This window comes from Cariama cristata, unplaced genomic scaffold (genome assembly GCF_000690535.1).
Source record: "Cariama cristata isolate BGI_N322 unplaced genomic scaffold, ASM69053v1 scaffold2311, whole genome shotgun sequence".
NCBI classification, from domain to species: Eukaryota; Metazoa; Chordata; class Aves; order Cariamiformes; family Cariamidae; genus Cariama; species Cariama cristata.
Genome location: NW_009597349.1, coordinates 47,153 through 64,043, shown reverse-complemented (window position 1 = coordinate 64,043; position 16,891 = coordinate 47,153). Strand labels below are relative to the sequence as shown.

The 16,891-nt window shown below is 46.9% G+C and overlaps 1 protein-coding gene across 1 annotated transcript in view; it reads right to left on the bottom strand.

Moving 5' to 3' along the window:
• Positions 1-1,933: 1,933 nt before the first annotated feature.
• Positions 1,934-16,891, bottom strand: part of DAGLA (diacylglycerol lipase, alpha) — a 30,226-nt gene continuing 15,268 nt past the window's right edge. The window contains exons 9-19 of the mRNA XM_009708816.1: positions 16,693-16,849; positions 16,283-16,366; positions 16,076-16,153; positions 11,907-11,987; positions 9,748-9,890; positions 8,101-8,169; positions 6,952-7,024; positions 5,656-5,852; positions 5,153-5,282; positions 4,193-4,374; positions 1,934-2,861 (exon numbers count right to left, since the gene is read on the bottom strand). Of these exons, the coding sequence (XP_009707118.1) occupies positions 1,934-2,861; positions 4,193-4,374; positions 5,153-5,282; positions 5,656-5,852; positions 6,952-7,024; positions 8,101-8,169; positions 9,748-9,890; positions 11,907-11,987; positions 16,076-16,153; positions 16,283-16,366; positions 16,693-16,849 (2,122 nt within the window). The remainder of the gene's footprint in view (positions 2,862-4,192; positions 4,375-5,152; positions 5,283-5,655; positions 5,853-6,951; positions 7,025-8,100; positions 8,170-9,747; positions 9,891-11,906; positions 11,988-16,075; positions 16,154-16,282; positions 16,367-16,692; positions 16,850-16,891) is intronic.

The following is a 16,891-nucleotide window of genomic DNA, read 5'->3' as shown; positions in this document are numbered from 1 at the left end:
GCAGAGGATGCAGTATCCCCCACTAAGCTGTTAAGTGGGAGATCGGCACTTGGATGCAAAGTCCAGTTCAATTCTGTGCACCTGAACTTAGTCACCTCAATGCACGCTGGCTGTAAAGTGCTCCCGTTCTGCCTTGATGGCATTTGACATCGCTCGTGCACTGTTCGTGTGGCACCCAGGACAGCACGGCCCTGACCCATGCCTGGGGCTTCCAGAAACCACCTAGTGACCACAGCTAGAGGCGAGGGATAACGAGACCCCAGGGATTTGTCATGAGCTAAGCTCCTGGGAAGCACAGCATCCTCCCACAATGGAAGTATCGCAGCTAAGGAGGGGAAAAGGAAAGCAATAACATCTCTGTGATTATAAGTTAAAATAAGAATTTCTTTCCCAGTGAGGGAGGACAGAGCTCCAGTGAGACTGATTGGTAACTCTGCTGAGCTTTGATACAAAGGCATTTTGTCAGTTAAAGGCCTTCTACAGGTCACAGTATGTTTAACTTTCTAGATAGGTAGTTTCTCTCCTGCTCCCATCATTGGAAAGTGCCGGCCCAGATAGGTCTAGCAGGCTCCTCCCGGCACCGAGGCTCCGCACAGCAGTGCTCCGGTACTTTTAGTAGCGACTCGGTCAAGCTTTGCAATGCGGTGCTGTGCAACCGAGAGGCGGACGAGGGAGGGTGGGCGAGGGATGCACACAGCTTCCCCCATACTCCGATCCACTTTAAAAGCAGGGGGCTTGCAATCGTACCTGCCCAACCTCTCTCCTCTCAGTCCCCAGGGGGAACAGCACAGGAAGGAGAGAACGAACATGTCTCCCTGTTTGCTTAATAAATACCTTCCAAAAAGCTTAGCAGCTCTGTAAACATACAAGAGATTCAAATACTTGGTAAAAGTTCATCTCTCCCCTGAACTCCCAGTGACAGAGGCTGGCACTGATCTGCGATTGCTGCATATGAGTGGTGTGAGGACCCCGGAGTCCAGGAGAGGCTCCCAGGCTCCGCAGGGGCCTGGCAAATAACGCTGGGTGTTGAGAAGCCTGTTAAATTTTTAAGTTGATCCATCCATGCAGCTCTGAGATGAGAATCCTGTCAGTCCTGCAGGAACGTCACCAGCTCAGAGTGGTCCAGGGAACTGAGAAGCGACGATGGTGACATCCAAGAGAACTCTTTCTGGCAAAGAAGGGAGGTGGCAGAGGCCTTTGGCTCTTCAGAACAGTGTCCTTCCCTCTCAGAAGCAGCCCGGTGGTCACTGAACACAGAAGTACTCAGAGGAAAGAAAAACCACAGTGCCAGCCCCGTTCTTGCTGTGCCTGGCCAGGGGAGGGGAGACTGCATTTGGGGAGAATACAGCCCCAATGGCTTTAAAACAGGAGAGTGTCCTACAAAAGCAATCCCCATGGAAGTGTGACGAATTGGATCTTGGGCCAGATCCGACATGGTAGTGCAATAGGGCCCAAAGTCTCAATCCGCGCATTTCCAAGCCCACTGCCACGGTACCAAGGGGATGATCTGGCCTGGCCCCTTGCTTCTGTCTATCCAGTCCTCGTGCTTCAGAGAATCCACCCCTTCACCCCAGAGGATTCCCTGAAGCAGGGTATCTCACTCCCAAACTCAGCAGGTGCCCTGGGGCAAGGAATCTGCCTCTGAAATGAAATGAGACAGGCTGAGGTAGGGAACTCCCCTCTACCCTTAGGGACTCAGACCCTCTTAGCGTAGCAGCCTCGTGAGCCAACGCTGCTTCTCCCAGCTGCAAGCATGGGCCTCGAGCACAATCCATCCTCCAGACACCAGCGTGCCACCACCGCATCACCCCAGAAGGAACGTTTCCAAGCTGTCTCCTCCGATCCGAACTGCCCGATGACCACCTCCTCCAAGTACTATCCCAGCACTCAGCCTACGGGATCAGCTCTCAGAGCCGCATCCCTTTACCCTGCACTAGAGGGCTGAAATCATGAGGTCGTCCTGCTTGGCAGGGCTGGTTACGTGCCCAGAGGGGGTGGAAGTCCGGATTTTGTCAGTGGCCAGGCACTCCTGGCTGCTCACGCCTGTGGGAGTGATGTCCATGAGTTCTCCAGATGAACTAAGGGGGAAAGAGGGTGAGACAGAGATGCCCGACGAAGGATCTGTTGAGCCTGCAAACAACCTCGGGGGCTTTGGGACTAGGTTGGGTTCATACTGTGCCCTCAGCAGGATCTCCTGATCACTGACAGACTTGGGCATCTCTGCAAAGTCACTGGAGCTGTCTGACACCATCATGCAGTAGATGTCCTGGAAGGAGCTGCTTTTGCTATCCAAATTAAAGAGACTGTCTATGAACTCAGCAAACTCCAGCACTTGGGGACTGGGAACATCAGTGAGCCGTCCGTTCTGGAGGGACAGCTCCTCACGAGGGGCTAAGGAAACACGGTCCCCCTCACTGCTGGCCCCCTCCTCGCTGCAGCGTCGCTGGGGGGTAGTGCCACCGCTGTTGAGCACGTTGTCGGGGGGCTGAGTCTCCTGGGAGTGCTTGGAGAGGCTATCAGCAGCCAGCAGCTCTGTCCGCGAGCTGAGGGAGGGGTTCTCCTCAGGGATAACGGGGTCTATATAAAAGCAGTGCGTCTCATCCTTCTCCATGACAGCATGGAGGCTGGGGGAGCCTCGGATGCTCCGAAAACCAGAGGAGCGCCTTGAATCAAAGCTGTAGATGGATTCATTGTCCGAGAGGCTCTCCATGGTTGCGAGAGGGGCACGACGGTCCTGCAGCTCCACAGACAGACGTTCTTTTGTATCCAGGAGAAGCAGCTCCACAGGGTCTTTCTGCACAGGAGAAAGCGGCTTTGTCTCATAAAACCCCTCCAAGCTAATTTCAGAATGGGACTTGCTCCTGCAATGACAAACAGACAACGTGAGGCTGCAGCACTCCGCAGCACCGCAAGCTGCCAGAACAGCCAAGTCTTGGGCACAGAGTTCCTCGTACACACCGAGAGCACACGCTGTTGCTCTAACCAGAGCCATTCACAACTGCAAGAAATCTCCTCTCTCTCTCTCCTCCCAGCTGAAAATATGAGGTACAGTCTCTTCCCTCTGCAAACTCAGGTTCTTGCCCTTCTCCCTTTTCCCTTAGGGCCATGGTTCTGCTCGCAGTGAAACTTGCAGCGCTTCTCACTGAAGCGCCCAAACCCATGGTGCGGTCTCCACACATGGCAGACAAATCCCTCTCTCACCCAACACCTCTGTATTAGAGAGGACTGAGGCAAGAGAGGTTAAAGGACTAGCCCACCGTTAACCTATTACTTTCTCTTTCTTCTCACACTCTGGAACCGCTCCAGTCTCACGCCTTCCCCTCCTTCTCCACGCTGGTAACCCCTACCTTACTACCACAAATGCCAGGAGGCTGCTGGAGCATTGCCCATCACCAGTTCAGCTACCACTTCAGGTAGCTTCCACTTCTGCAAGGGGTCTCTCCATCATTAGCTGCTGGAGGAAAGCTGTTGACATACACTACAAAGAACAAGCTCTTCCCCAAACCACTCCTTCGTATACCTTCTAGATGTTCCTCCACCTTTTGGCCTCTGTCAGACTGTTGATGTCGGTGCTTGGTGATGGTCCAGCTTTCAGAAAACCACCCCTGTACGAACACCTCCAGCACTCAGAACATGCCTTTTCCCCTCGCCTGCTTTCCCCTAGACGGAGATTCCTGCTCTTGTCCTTCACAAACAGGACACCAACTGCTCTCCCCTCACCTCTATCCGTGTTCCCAGATCGTCCTGTTTATAACATCACAGAAGTCCCATCATAAAGTAGCTTTAAAGCTTATGGCTTTCACTGCTTCTCAGCTTTTGAGAATCACCATACAGGCTATCACTGGGCACAGAAATCACACAGGAAAACAGAAATTTGCCTGCAAGACTGCAAGCTTTGCCTTTACGATTTCAGGGAAAACCCCATTTGTCCAGGTAAGGAGAAAAGGAAGTTTCTTCCATACCCTCACAACTTCTAGGTTCTCCTGACCTTGCTGCACTCACAGATTCTTGAGCAACACAAAGAATTCCGCTCCCCCCCAACATGACACAAGACCTACTGAAGCCAAAAGTCCCACAAAGGCAGCCCTTGGATCTATCCTTCCCACAAACATTGATCACAACGCCCCAAGAGAAGGAGGATCCACACCTAGAACCAACAACCCTTCAAAAGAAATCAAAGATATATCCTCACTTAGTACTGCTGTTCCTTCTGTCCGCTGTTATGGCTCCAGTTCCGATCTGCACTGAAGGTCCACTAGGCAGGGGCTGACTCTGGAAGATCAACTCCGGGGTGAGATCCACTTCTGTAGGACTCACCATCACTTTGGCTGCAGAAAGTAAAGCTGTTTTCCCCTTGTTGTAATTCTCCAAGACCTATTCAAGGCAAGCAGAGGAACAGTAGTGCTTTACCGGAGACAGCAGCTTTGCTGTTCTCAGCTCAGGGCTTTCAAACAGCTGGGTTTGCCTCCGTTTCTTATCAGTGCCTTCCGCAAGCACAGGGCAAAATCTTGAGATAAAGGATTATACCAATAAATTCTGACATACTCTATCCTGTCAGAATGCCCTGCTGGGAATCCAGTGCTGGGGGGGTGACCAGCAGGATGCTGGCAGGAGCAGCCTTCAGACCAGCAGGGCAGAGGAGATGTGGTTACACCTCCATGGGAGAGCTGCACGGCTAGGAACCGTAGCTCGGTGGCAGAGACCCATTCTACAACCATTACACTTAAGCTCAATCACCCTTCACACTAACAGAGGGGCAGCAGCCGCAGCATGGAGGACTTGTCACAGCTTGGATTTTACCCGAACGGTAGTCTGTAACGGGCAGCTTCTGAGAGAAGGAACCAAACACCCAACCTCACATCATTACGACATCAAATTTGGAAAGAGGACCTAGGCTGGGACTCTGGATACTGGGATGGAGATCTACATTCTATTTCCAGACCTCATTGCATTCAACTCTAATAGCCTGTGCGTGACTGGCCCAGGGCACAATCTTCCTTCCTCCTCCCCTCCAAAGTAAATGGTCTTGTGTATTTAAACAGTCAGCACTCCTGGGCCAGGGCTACCTGCCTTGCATACAGAAAGGCCCCTGACAAGGCATTCCCTTCATTAGGGCACATAACTGCCCCTTGATCCTAATTCTCTGCATTACCTTGTTGAGCCCTTCCATGACCACGTATGGGAGGTGTTCGTGCAACATCGCCGGTGAGATGATCACTTCATTAAACGCCTTATTGTCACCCCAGATCGCAAAGTAAGTGGGATCCTCTTGCTCGCAGCAACTGGGGGAGGAGTTGGGATCCAAACAGCGAAGAAAACAAGGAGCAGCGGATGAAAGAGCAGGCCAATATTTTGGCACGCAAAAGAAATAGCAGGTTGCAGAGACAGAAAAAGCAACAGGAGGAAAAACAGAGGGAGAAGATATTAAAGTACACATGCTACTGCCATTGCTCCAAAACTCTGCACTAGCCAACAGTGACATGACTATCTTTTTATTCTGACAGCACAGACACAATCCCTGTCACCGTAAGACAGCAGGAAATAAAAAGAAAATCACCTCCTTCATGGATGGGTTCCTGTCTAGGGGAGTCTTTTCCAAAAGATTTCCCACCCCCCTCCACCATAGGCTGGCTTGGCAGCTCTGCGCGTACCCACCAGCACTGCTCTGCGGGATGATTGTGCACCACGTGGATGATGCGGCCAGGTGGGTAAAGCGGTGTGCTTGCAGACAGGGCAATAGTCAGATCGCTGGGATGGGTCCAGAGGCGATTACTCGTGACCGAATTTTCTTCCGTCTCTTCAGGGAGTTCTGACTTGGGTATGCACTTTGTAGCACCCACAATGATTCGCCACTGTCCAACACAAGAGAAAAGAGGGAGAATATTGAGAAGAGAAAAACATCACAGAAAAGCAGAGTCATCTCGCAAAACACTATTGGGAAGTTTAAACTGAACACCTAATACCAGAAAAAAAACCAAACACCCAAGTCTTGTGCCTCGATTGTTTAAATAACAGCCTAGAGACACAGATAACCCTGCCCAGAAAAGCTGTTTCTTCCTTTCCCAATTTCAACCTTAGAAGTGGCAACACTCATCCTTCATTTTTTTGCTGGAGGTTTTTGTAGAGTTAAGGATTTAAAGCAAGCACCAACTTGTCCACCAAATGATAACTTAATATCTTCCAGGATAAACAAGGTAGATGGAATCTGAATTTTTAATGTACAAAAATAAGCAAAAGATTATACAACATAAGCAGACAAAAATTCTGTTTAGGCATTCCTTTATGCACTAAAAGAAATCCTAAAAACCACCCCAAAAATTCACCAAAAAACCCATAAGCCAAAACACAAAAAAACATAGAATGCTAACAAGAAAAACAAGTGTAAGCTCAGTTTTCTCCCTCTACAGGTCATTTCTATAATATTTTACCCCTAAAAATCTTAATGTCTTATGTTTTTTCTATCTCAGTGTAATGGTAAAGAAGCCTAGGGAGGAAAAACTTTCCACATTTCCTACCTCCGTAACATTAACAGACCGCTCATCCTAGAGCGGCACCACCCAGGCAGCACACAGCAGTGGCTATAAGCAGACAACTGTTGTGCTTCCTAGCCTGTTACTGGCCCAGAAAAGCTACAGTTGGAACACAGACTTCAAAACAGGCTCAGGTGAGAAACTTTCCTGCTCAGTTATTTTAGACCTGTGATGGTGAACTTGCAGCACATGAGCCAGCATCTTCACGCAGCCTGCAAACAGAGTGCAGCCCTTTGCCCTGACCTCTCCAGTTGCCTTCCAGCTCTTGCCATCACTCCTCTGGTTACCTAAACAGTAGTCACAGTGGACCTGAGGAGACCTGGAGGGCAGCAGAAGTCTGCTGTATTGCTATGTGACACTAAAAGTTTACCAGTGCTGCTCAGAGACTCACCTTCGGGTGTCTGTTAATCTTTACCCTTACCTTTGGTTTGTTACTTCTTTGAAGAACATCCAGAAGCTGCCGGCGAAATCCCTCCAGCTGAGAGAGACCGATTCTGGAAAAAAAGATGTGTTTACAACAGCTGGGCAGGAAACCAGACGGCAGGGACGCACAGCACAGAAGAACAAGAAGCTATGCTACAAAAGATACTAACTACAAGAATGCAAGAATACCATAATGCAGATCATTTCAGAGGTGGGTTGTGGCATCACCCATGACCAGTAACCAGGGTTAAGAGGCCACCGGAAAACATCGTGACAATAAACAAGTATGAAATGTAACAGCACAATCGGATCAGTGAACACAGATATGAGAGAGGTCAATGAACAGGTAACGAGGAAGATGATGCAACCAGAGAAACAAGTGAGCAAGAAACAAGTATAGGATGACACAGAGCAGGTAGGTTAGAAAGGTGTCAGAGCTGTATGACACCGCTAAACAGGTTACAGGATGGACAAGATTTTGTCATACAGGTTACCAAAAGACACATTCAATAACACATAGTACTTTTCCTCCACTGAATTCTACACGCCTTATATTGTACAGACAGAAATGTCATCATTTATCTGACGTCACAGGGGAGAAGCAAAAGCAAAATGCAGGTTGCCTGGCTCGTAGTCCAACGGCCTGTGTTCAGCAGAACATGTCCCAGGAGATGATGAGAGGTGAGAAATGCCAAGACACAAGAAATGAGGGAGGTGGTTCAGAGATGTGAGATGACAGGGAACAGGTATTCAGGGACAAACAGTACAAAATGAGATGACAGCACATCTCGTTCAGGGCAGAGCGCGAAGAGGTGTGAGATAACACAGGCAAGCAGGAGGATGGCATTGAGATGTCAGATACCGCAGTGAGTATAATTACAGAGGCAGGATGTTCACCCTTCTCTTTCATACAAGCAGCTGAGAGATGGGGAGGGATATGCTTATAAAACGGTGTGTGAAACACCAATATAGGTGTCCAGGTAAAAGACGCAGCATTCCAGGTAACTAGGAAGACAAGAAGCACACAAGGATAGGGAAATGAGGAAACCAGAGACAGATATGATCTAGGTGTTTCTGAGAAGAAACAGGCAACTTGGGTATAGAACAGCAGACACTCATCAAGAAATTCAGACACTTCTCAACTTGCCTGGGCACTAGATCTTTGCCAAGCACGACTGCAGTCACAAACTCTTTTGAATACTCCATGGCATCCTCACTGGAAGAGAAACAGGACCAAGAAGAAGCAAACAGTGTTTCACTAGCAGCAAGCTGCACTTCATTCCCAGTTTGCCGCTGGTGTCAGAGAGGTTACCAAACAGTAAACCAGGGCCATACAAACCACAACCCAAGCTGCTCAGGGCATTTGGGACTTGCACCTTGATAAAGAAAAGCCTGATATTCACATCCCGTGCCCCAAGCAACGTTACTCTGCATATGGCTCTGAATATACTTGGAAAAGGAAGTGTTTTAACTCAAAGTCTTAGTAGTCATTTTCCGATAGTTTGGGAATGGCCGGGACAGCAGAAAGAAGATATTCCATTCTCCTAAGACTACTTTGCAAAGACAGTGTAGAACTGAGATGGCCACTTTCTGCAGGAACCCTACTACCAAGGTAAGAAGGAATTAAGGCTTCCACTCTCTGAGCTGGTTCTGCAATCAGCTACCTTCCTAGAGATCTTCTGAACCAGTTACCACAGGCAGAGGCTGCATCATTGACCGAGAGATGATCCTGGCCATGAGACACAGTGCAACTCAAGTGTGGCAGTCAGAGGCACCTCCTTGGACTCTGAAACAGTTGAGGTAACACAGCACAGCTTGGCCCAAGCTAGCAAGGGATCTCAGGCGTGGAAGCTCTGAGCAGAAAGCTGTAAGACTCTCCTGAAACACTCTACAGAGCTACTCCTCTAGAGCTGCAGAAGACCAGGGATTACCATCATAACAAGGCATGCCAATATCCCGATTCATTAGCAGGATAGTTTAAAACCCTGGGCTATTCCTGGAACACAATGCAGTAACTATCACAAGAAGCTTCTGATAATCCACAGCTGCTTTCAAGTGCCCTCATGATGTCTGCCACAACTAGAAAGACCTTATCTCACTTCACAGCAATCAAGCGGGATGTTTTTTGTTTGGCTGCCATGTAAGTAACATGACCAGCAGGTCTATTCTGATTTACAGTGGGAGGAATTCACCATACCCCTCTCCAGAGGTCTCCGAGGCATTACACTAGATTTCCCCCTGCAGCTGAGGAAGAGAAACCGGCACCCAAGAAGCACAATCCCTCTGACCTGTTTTAGGCACCCACTTTAGAATGACAGAAATCACACCCCACAAGTGCCAATTTCTTTGTCGGCCGCACAAGGAGTCCAAACAACCAGATCAACGGATGCAGACATCTACAGTTGATCAAGTATCTCCCTTATCGTACATCTATTCACAGCAGATAGGGAGAGGAGACACCGGCGCTGTGCATAGAATAAGGGAATTGCACCCCATTCACTCAGCTTGCATTTTCCACTAGTCAGGGTGAAATTAGCTCTATAGCCACAGACAACTTAGGTCATAAGCCAGAATATTTGGGAGAGCGGCCACCTGTCATCATAACCTAAACCCCAAACTGTAGCACAGAGCAAAGGCTGCCAACAACCCTCAGCTCTTACAGACTGCCTCTCCATTCTTCTCGGGGCAGAGATTTGTCTTTTGCTGCTCCTCAGAGCATCACAAACAGGATCAGATTCAGCTACAACTACACACCCCTCCTCTCTCTCACCGGTCCTCCTGCCCCAACACCTACCTCAGCAGCCCACCTGGGGGAGAATAGGCAAAGCACTTCAGTGACGGGTACTGCGGACGCAAGAGGAAGGACAGGATGGCAGCCGTGCCAGCTCCTAGGGAATGACCAACCACAATCAGGCCATAGTGTTTTGTTCCTCTCCCCTGAAAACAAACAAAAAACCCAAGAAATTGAGGTCAGACTGAAAGGTAAGTCCACAACCCCCAAAATCTGTCCCTTTCCCCAGCTGTGAGTCTCTCCTATACACGAGCACTCCAGACTCCAGCGAACCCTCCAGCGTGTCGACCGCACCACACAGCTTGGTGTCGTTGGCAAACTTGCTCGGCGTGCACTCAATCCATGCTGTCCACGTCACTGACAAAAACGTTAAACAGCGCCGTTCACAACCCCGACCCCTGAGGGACACCACTCGTCACCGGCCTCCACTTGGACATTGAGCCATTGACCACAACTCTTTGAGTGTGACCATCCAGCCAAGTCCTTACCCACCGAGTGATCCATCCACCAAATCCATGTCTCTCCAATTCAGAGACAAGGATGCCGTGCGGGACAGCGTCAAATGCTTTGCACAAGTCAGTAGATGACGTCAGTTGCTCTTCCCTTATCCACCAACACTGCAACCCCATCCTAGACGGCCACCAAATTTGTCAGGCATGATTTGCCCCTAGCGAAGCCATGTCGGCTGTCACCAATCACCTCTTGATTTTCCATGTGCTTTCACCTAGTTTCCAGGAGGATCTGCTCCATGATCTTGCCAGGCACAGAGGTGAGACTGACTGGCCTGGAGTTCCCCGGGTTTTTCTTTTTCCCTCCCTTTTTAAAAATGGGGGTTATGTTCCCCTTTTCCAGTCAGTGGGAACTTCAGACTGCCACAAATGTGACGGGTAGTGGCTTAGCCACTTCATCTGCCAGTTCCCTCCAGACCCATGGATGCATCTCATCAGGTCCCATGGACCTGTGCACCTTCAGGTTCCTTAGGCGGTTTCAAACTTGATCATCTCCTACAGTGGGTGGTTTTTCATTCTCCCAGTCTCTGCCTTTCCGTTCTGTGACTTGGGTGGCACGGCTTGTGGCAGTTCTGGCCATATTCTTGAGTTCAGCTTCAGACAGTACTTAATTTTCTACACACAAGCCAGTTGGCTCCATCTCATATTAATCAAGTTCTCTCCATCCTTGTGGGTCAGGTCCAGTTAGTTACACTAACTTTTCATCAGTTACAAGTTGGACCCACCACACAACGCCAGCTTCAAACAGAACAGAATATGATACCTATTACCACGCAGAGGAGACAACCAAAGCATAGAGCTTCGAACATCACCGTATCCTTACCAGTCAGGTAGCAATTAAGCTTTATAGGACACCAGGAAAATTTCTCATGAGTAACAGCTCACTTAAGACCAATTTTCACTTTCTGGGCAGAGAGGAATAAAGCACCATATAAAGAAGTCAGATGCCTATGTACCTCTCCCTGCGTCTACCAAGCATCAAGGCAGCGTTGACTGGTATGACACTCAAATTTCAGGGAACTATTGAGGCTTTTATCACTCTTTTCCTTCTCCCTTGAGCTACTGCTAGCTTCCCGATGGGCACCGCTCGGGCCAAGGCACTCTTCGGGCATGAGAAAGAGACAGCTGTCTGACGGCAGGGAATCAGGCAGTTCAGAAGTTCCCTCTCCGATGGGGACAGACTGTGCTTTACTGACACATAAACTGAGGTAAGCTGCTTCATAACTTCTCTCTTGGGTTCTCCAATAGCTCTCTATCACAAGAAATGCGCACACAGAGACAGTCAGCATGGCATCCCATTGCCATCTCCAAAGAGAATCTCCATAGAGATGAGATTTTAGTTCCTGTTGATTTGTTTTTAATGTTCCCTGTCCTGCATTGCCACCAAATGGGACTTCTTGCCTTAGCTTTGCCTGAGCAAAAAAGAAATAAATCAGGAGCTCTGCAGTATTGGTGGTTTCAAAACAAAAAAAAAGTCTTGGGGGAATGAGCTACTAGTTGCCTGTCTGGCAATCCAGAGGGGTAGGAATTGAAGGAAAACTTGAGAAGTTAGTACAACAGATTCAGGGACACGGAAGTTTCCCTAAAAACAGCGTTTTAGGGAAATCTCGTCTTCTGTATATCCTGCAAGGATAGAAGAAAACTAATACTCACCAAGTCTCGTCCAAAAGCCTGAGAAAGCACCATTTCTTGCTCCAGTTTCTTCTTGATGTACTCAGCAGATAGCACCATTCCCTGAGGGAAACACAAAGACAGAACAGGATGGCAAACGGTTGTATACCAGCCCCGATCTAACCGTCCAGCAGACACGGCAGGTGTCGGGGCTGAGGGAGAACACTGACTCCACTCCGCATTTAGGAAGAGATTTCATTAGGCAGAAGTCTTGGCTCACCGATTACCAGAGCCACAAACTCTTTAGAAGTAATGACAGTTCTTAAATTAAGATAATACTCAAAGGCCCTATTCCTAGGTTTATGGTGCAAACTCTAGGGAAAAAAAAAAAACCAAACAAACAGCACACCACCACCAAACCCACCCACTTCTTGAACACAAGGTTGTGTATCTGGTGGTCCAGCAGGCACTGGGACCTGCAGTACAACGGAGAAACAAACTTTGATTTTCTCCACGTCCGTGCCTTAACAGCAAAGCTGCACTCTTCCATTTAACTCTGTGAATGAAAGCAGGAACTAGCCCAACAAGTTCACAGGGAAAATAATACAAACCCCAAGACATCACTGGAGGGAAAAAGTGGCAGCGCTATCTGTATAGGAAGAGTTATCGATGACTGGAGAAGGTAGCAACTATTAAGGGGATTCAGCTGTCAAAAGACATTAATCACAATTTATTAAGGGTTTTTATTCACTAGAAGCTAAGAACTGCTGGAAGATGGGAAACAAGCTGATAGTCTGGTTCTAAACATTTATCCTCTCTGCTGATGGCTATATCTGGAGAGCACTGCTCCCTCCGTGTAATCATTACAAATGTAGCTGATCTGTTATGAACAAGCAACTAGAATTTGGTCCGTTGCATAAATTCTTGGTGATGCCTTTACTACAGCTTAATTCAGTGGTAAGCAAGCCCCAGCTACAAAGCCTGAAAAACAGTGATGTAGTCCGGGGTGAACGTGGGTAAACAGAAATCATCTACTTCTAATTTGGTGATTACAGACCTCCAATAATTCACATTGCCTGGGCTCGCCAAAACCCAGGGATGATCACCTCCTTTGCTATTTTCCATTACACCCCTACCTGAAAACACTTTAAGTACAAAGTGAACATTACTGAGCACTGTTTAATCTCAGAGACATGAAAGAATTCATGGCCTTCTCAAAAAGCAAAGAAATGTGGAATTTTCAAAGTCCTCAATATCCAACACACCATCAAACCAATCTGACTACTGAAGAGCCAGAGCAGAACACAGGTGATTCTGCCGAGCCCGTAAATGGGACATCTGTAATGCTACTGTCGTTATCAAAAAGCAGACGCCGTGATATTCCGTGTCGGGGTTCAGGTTTCTCAGCAGCTAGCCAGCTTCCACTGCATTCAGAAGAGTCTCCATTTCCAACTCTAATGAGAAGTGAACAGCAGACTACTTATATAAATTTCTAACATAAATTTAGGATTCTATTTTTGAAAAGCATGACCTAAATCCATGGTGATATTACTAATGGGCTGTTAGTCAGCCTTATAGCTATATTTTTGATAATTAGAGTATATTCTAATATAGACAGTGATTTTAATATTATGGAATGAGACTTATCACTGCAAAGTTACATTCAGACTTTCCATTAAAATGGACACTGTTTCCTAAGTTTCAAAGGAATAAAACTATCCAGGCTTCATTTTCAAACCTCACACAAATAACCAAACAGCTTGGAGATCTGGGGAAAGCGAAATGGAAATATGCTGTATTGCTTTGCAGTTTGAAGGCACAAAACTGTTGTGTGACATTTGAATTGTGTGTGTGAAAACCCACAGAGAGGGTCTATTTGGTAAAGAGCTCGAGAGTTACTGCTGTTACTGACTGTTCTATCAAACTGGTGAGAGCTGTTATCACGGCCGAGCTCCCAGGGCTTCCTTTAGCAGCTACTTCTTGTCATCCCAGTTGGCACAACACCAGGAAAAAACCTCCGTAACATCATCATTTTAGTAGTTTGGTTCTACACAAGCTCAACAGAATTAAGTGTGGATTCATGCCCTTGACTTATGATTATTTTTTAAATAATTTTGTTATAAAATCAGTGGGTTTTATTTCAAAAATAGTGAAGCTAGATTTTTTTTTTGTAGTTAATTCCCCCTTGGAATTGTGACAATCCCTTCTTTTTTTTGGCATGCTAACCCATAAACCTTAGTTACATCTATGGTTTTTGATCCCAAATAGCTCAGAGACCTAATATATATTTTAACTGTGGCATTTGCAGCAACCCCAGCAATCAAACGCTTTCAGCTGTGGTACCAGTGGAGCGATAAGAAGGCTCATATAAACATCAAGAGTTTTAATTTGTAGGATGTCTGATTGACACCACGTGAAATGCAGCGACAGGCAGGCTCCGCAGGTGGAGATAACAGACCGTGCCAGCCCGCTGGGTGCGCGGGACAGAATCAGCAAGAAAAATAACAGAAATCAAACAACTTACAGGAAGCTCCCGAACGACCAAGTACTTTCCTCCAAATTAAATGCGTTAGCAAGACACTTCATTTATTTTTGTATTAAAGTTGACTTCTGGACATTAAAAATGCATTAAGACAGACTTTTAAATTCTATTATCTCCAATAGTTTCCCCTCAGGAATCAACAGTACATTATTGTCTGAAGATTAATATTGATAATAATTTAAGATAAAGCTATATTTCTGTATTAGCAACAATCAAAAAAGAAATAACACAAAGGCCAAATAAAACCTCAATATAGAACAAAGAGAATGATCTGATAATGTTTCATGTAAGTTACTGGCGTATGAATATTTTCACATAAAGATCAAAAGAAAAGCCAACTTCTGCAAGGATCTATTACTAGGCTTTTCTGCACATTAAAAATAGAACAAATTCCCCTTGCTTCCCTTTGGTTTCCTTTTACCTTTCTCTCCTTGTACAAACTGTCGGTCACAGGGATTGTGCAAAGTCACTTTGAGCTAAATGAATTAGTACGGAAACAAGCGGCATTATCATGGAGAGCAGACCTAACACTTCAGAAGCATTAAACAAACAATAAAGATTCACATAGCTAGCTATCAGTTATGTGACAAAACACTGCCTCATTTATCTATGTTTCCATAACATGTCCTGTGTAATTGCCAGGTTGATTAATTTTCTCATTTTGGGGGAAATAAAGGAAATGCCCATGAGCCAAACAGAAGGTACATGACACTCTTCAGAGACTTGCTCTGGGAGACTCGGAGACCACCCAGAGTCCAAACACCACTTTCTTAAGTAACTGCTTCTTTACCAGACCCATTATCCAGCGAAGCATTTGAGTACGCAGTTATCTATCAGCTGCTAATGCTCTACTTCCAAAAGCAAAGCATCAAAGCCCGGAGAAGAGGTTTGGCATTCAGGCAGGACATCACCAACGAAGCAGGAGCTCCCAGCGCATGGCTCCCAAGGAGTTACGAACTCCATGTCCTGCCCTGAAGGGACCCCGGCCCGGTGATCAGCAACATCTCGTCTCCCCGAGCAGCAGCATTTCCAGCAACCACTACGTTCCTTCCAACACGCACAACCTCCAGTTTGTATTTTTCTCTCCCAGTCTGGCACTGCATCTTGAGAGGCTGCCAAATTCCTGATAATCTTAAAACTCAGCATGTGTGTCATTACTTTGCTGGACTGGGGCAAAGGTGAGCTCTATAGTAAATTGATTTAGTCAGCCCAGTCTTGATCGCTAACACAGACACATAGCATCAGTCTAATTACACAGATGCAGGTCCTGCCAGTATCCTTTTATGAGGTTCAATGCCTATCTCATTGCAACAGAATTTTAAAACACATTCTCAGGGTTTGATTGCAAATGCTGAAAAGGTCATTGGAAGAAAAAGTAATTTGAATGACTCCAACAATTTTGTTCTAGGTCTTCACAGATGACTTTTACAGTTTGGTTTTTACTAATTGTATGGGGTTTTTAATTACAGACATAGTGCTTTTAACTGTTACACTGAGGACTTTATTTTAACATCTCAAAGCCATTTCGCTGCTATTATGTAACACCCTTCTTAAAAGCACCTCAAACAATTGAGACCACTTTTTTTTTTGGCCTATAATTAAAAAAGTCAAAACATTAGAAAAAGAAATGGTAGGGGTTTTGTTTGGGGTTTGTTTTCTTTTTACACACCTTGTGTCCCAGCCACGTTCCATGGTGACCCTCAACCGGAAGGCGCTCCGCATCCCCAGTGAGGTCAGTCAGGGCATCCTGGAAGAAAAGGAGTCACCGTGTTCCAGGTAAGTCAAACACCAAGTGCGAGTCAGGAAGGTCTCAGACTCTCCTGAAAGTCTGCCAGGGTGGTCAAGGCTATGCGAAGTCACTGCACAGCGCACTTACTTTTGGAGACAGAGTTCCTCGGATACTAATGACCACCTTCTTCTTATCGTGGTCCACAGCCACATAGAAAGGCGTTTCATAAACCTGGAAAAGATCCACCACTGTAACAACCAGGTAAGACATTCCTGTTTAATTATTCTCCTGCTCAGGGAAAAGGAGGCAGAGCAGCGCGATAGGTTATGCCTCGTGCGTAAGCACTCCTCAGAACAATCTGATTTTTGGCAGTAGCAAATATTTCTGTCCAAGTGGTGGAACTCCTTGATGGAGAGAGAGGATGGGAAGCTCTAAGGTCAGAAAAAGGTTTAAGTTTCCTTCTCTGTACCACCACACCGGGAAGCACATGTAAATCCCATTAGGAAAGGCCTTCGGAACATGCCCCAAATATGAAGGGGGTCACAGATGCTCCTTACCGCATCGTGGCAAGATGTGTAAACAATGTCCACCGACGTCATATTCTCATCCAAGAAGTGGCGCCGGATGGCAATGGCATTGCAGCCACAGCAATTGTCCTCTTCAATGGTGACACTAGGTGCATAGCGGGGACGTGAAGGACAGAGACAGCAACATCTGCAGAAGAAAAAAAAAAAGGGTTGAAGAAAAGAGGAACGT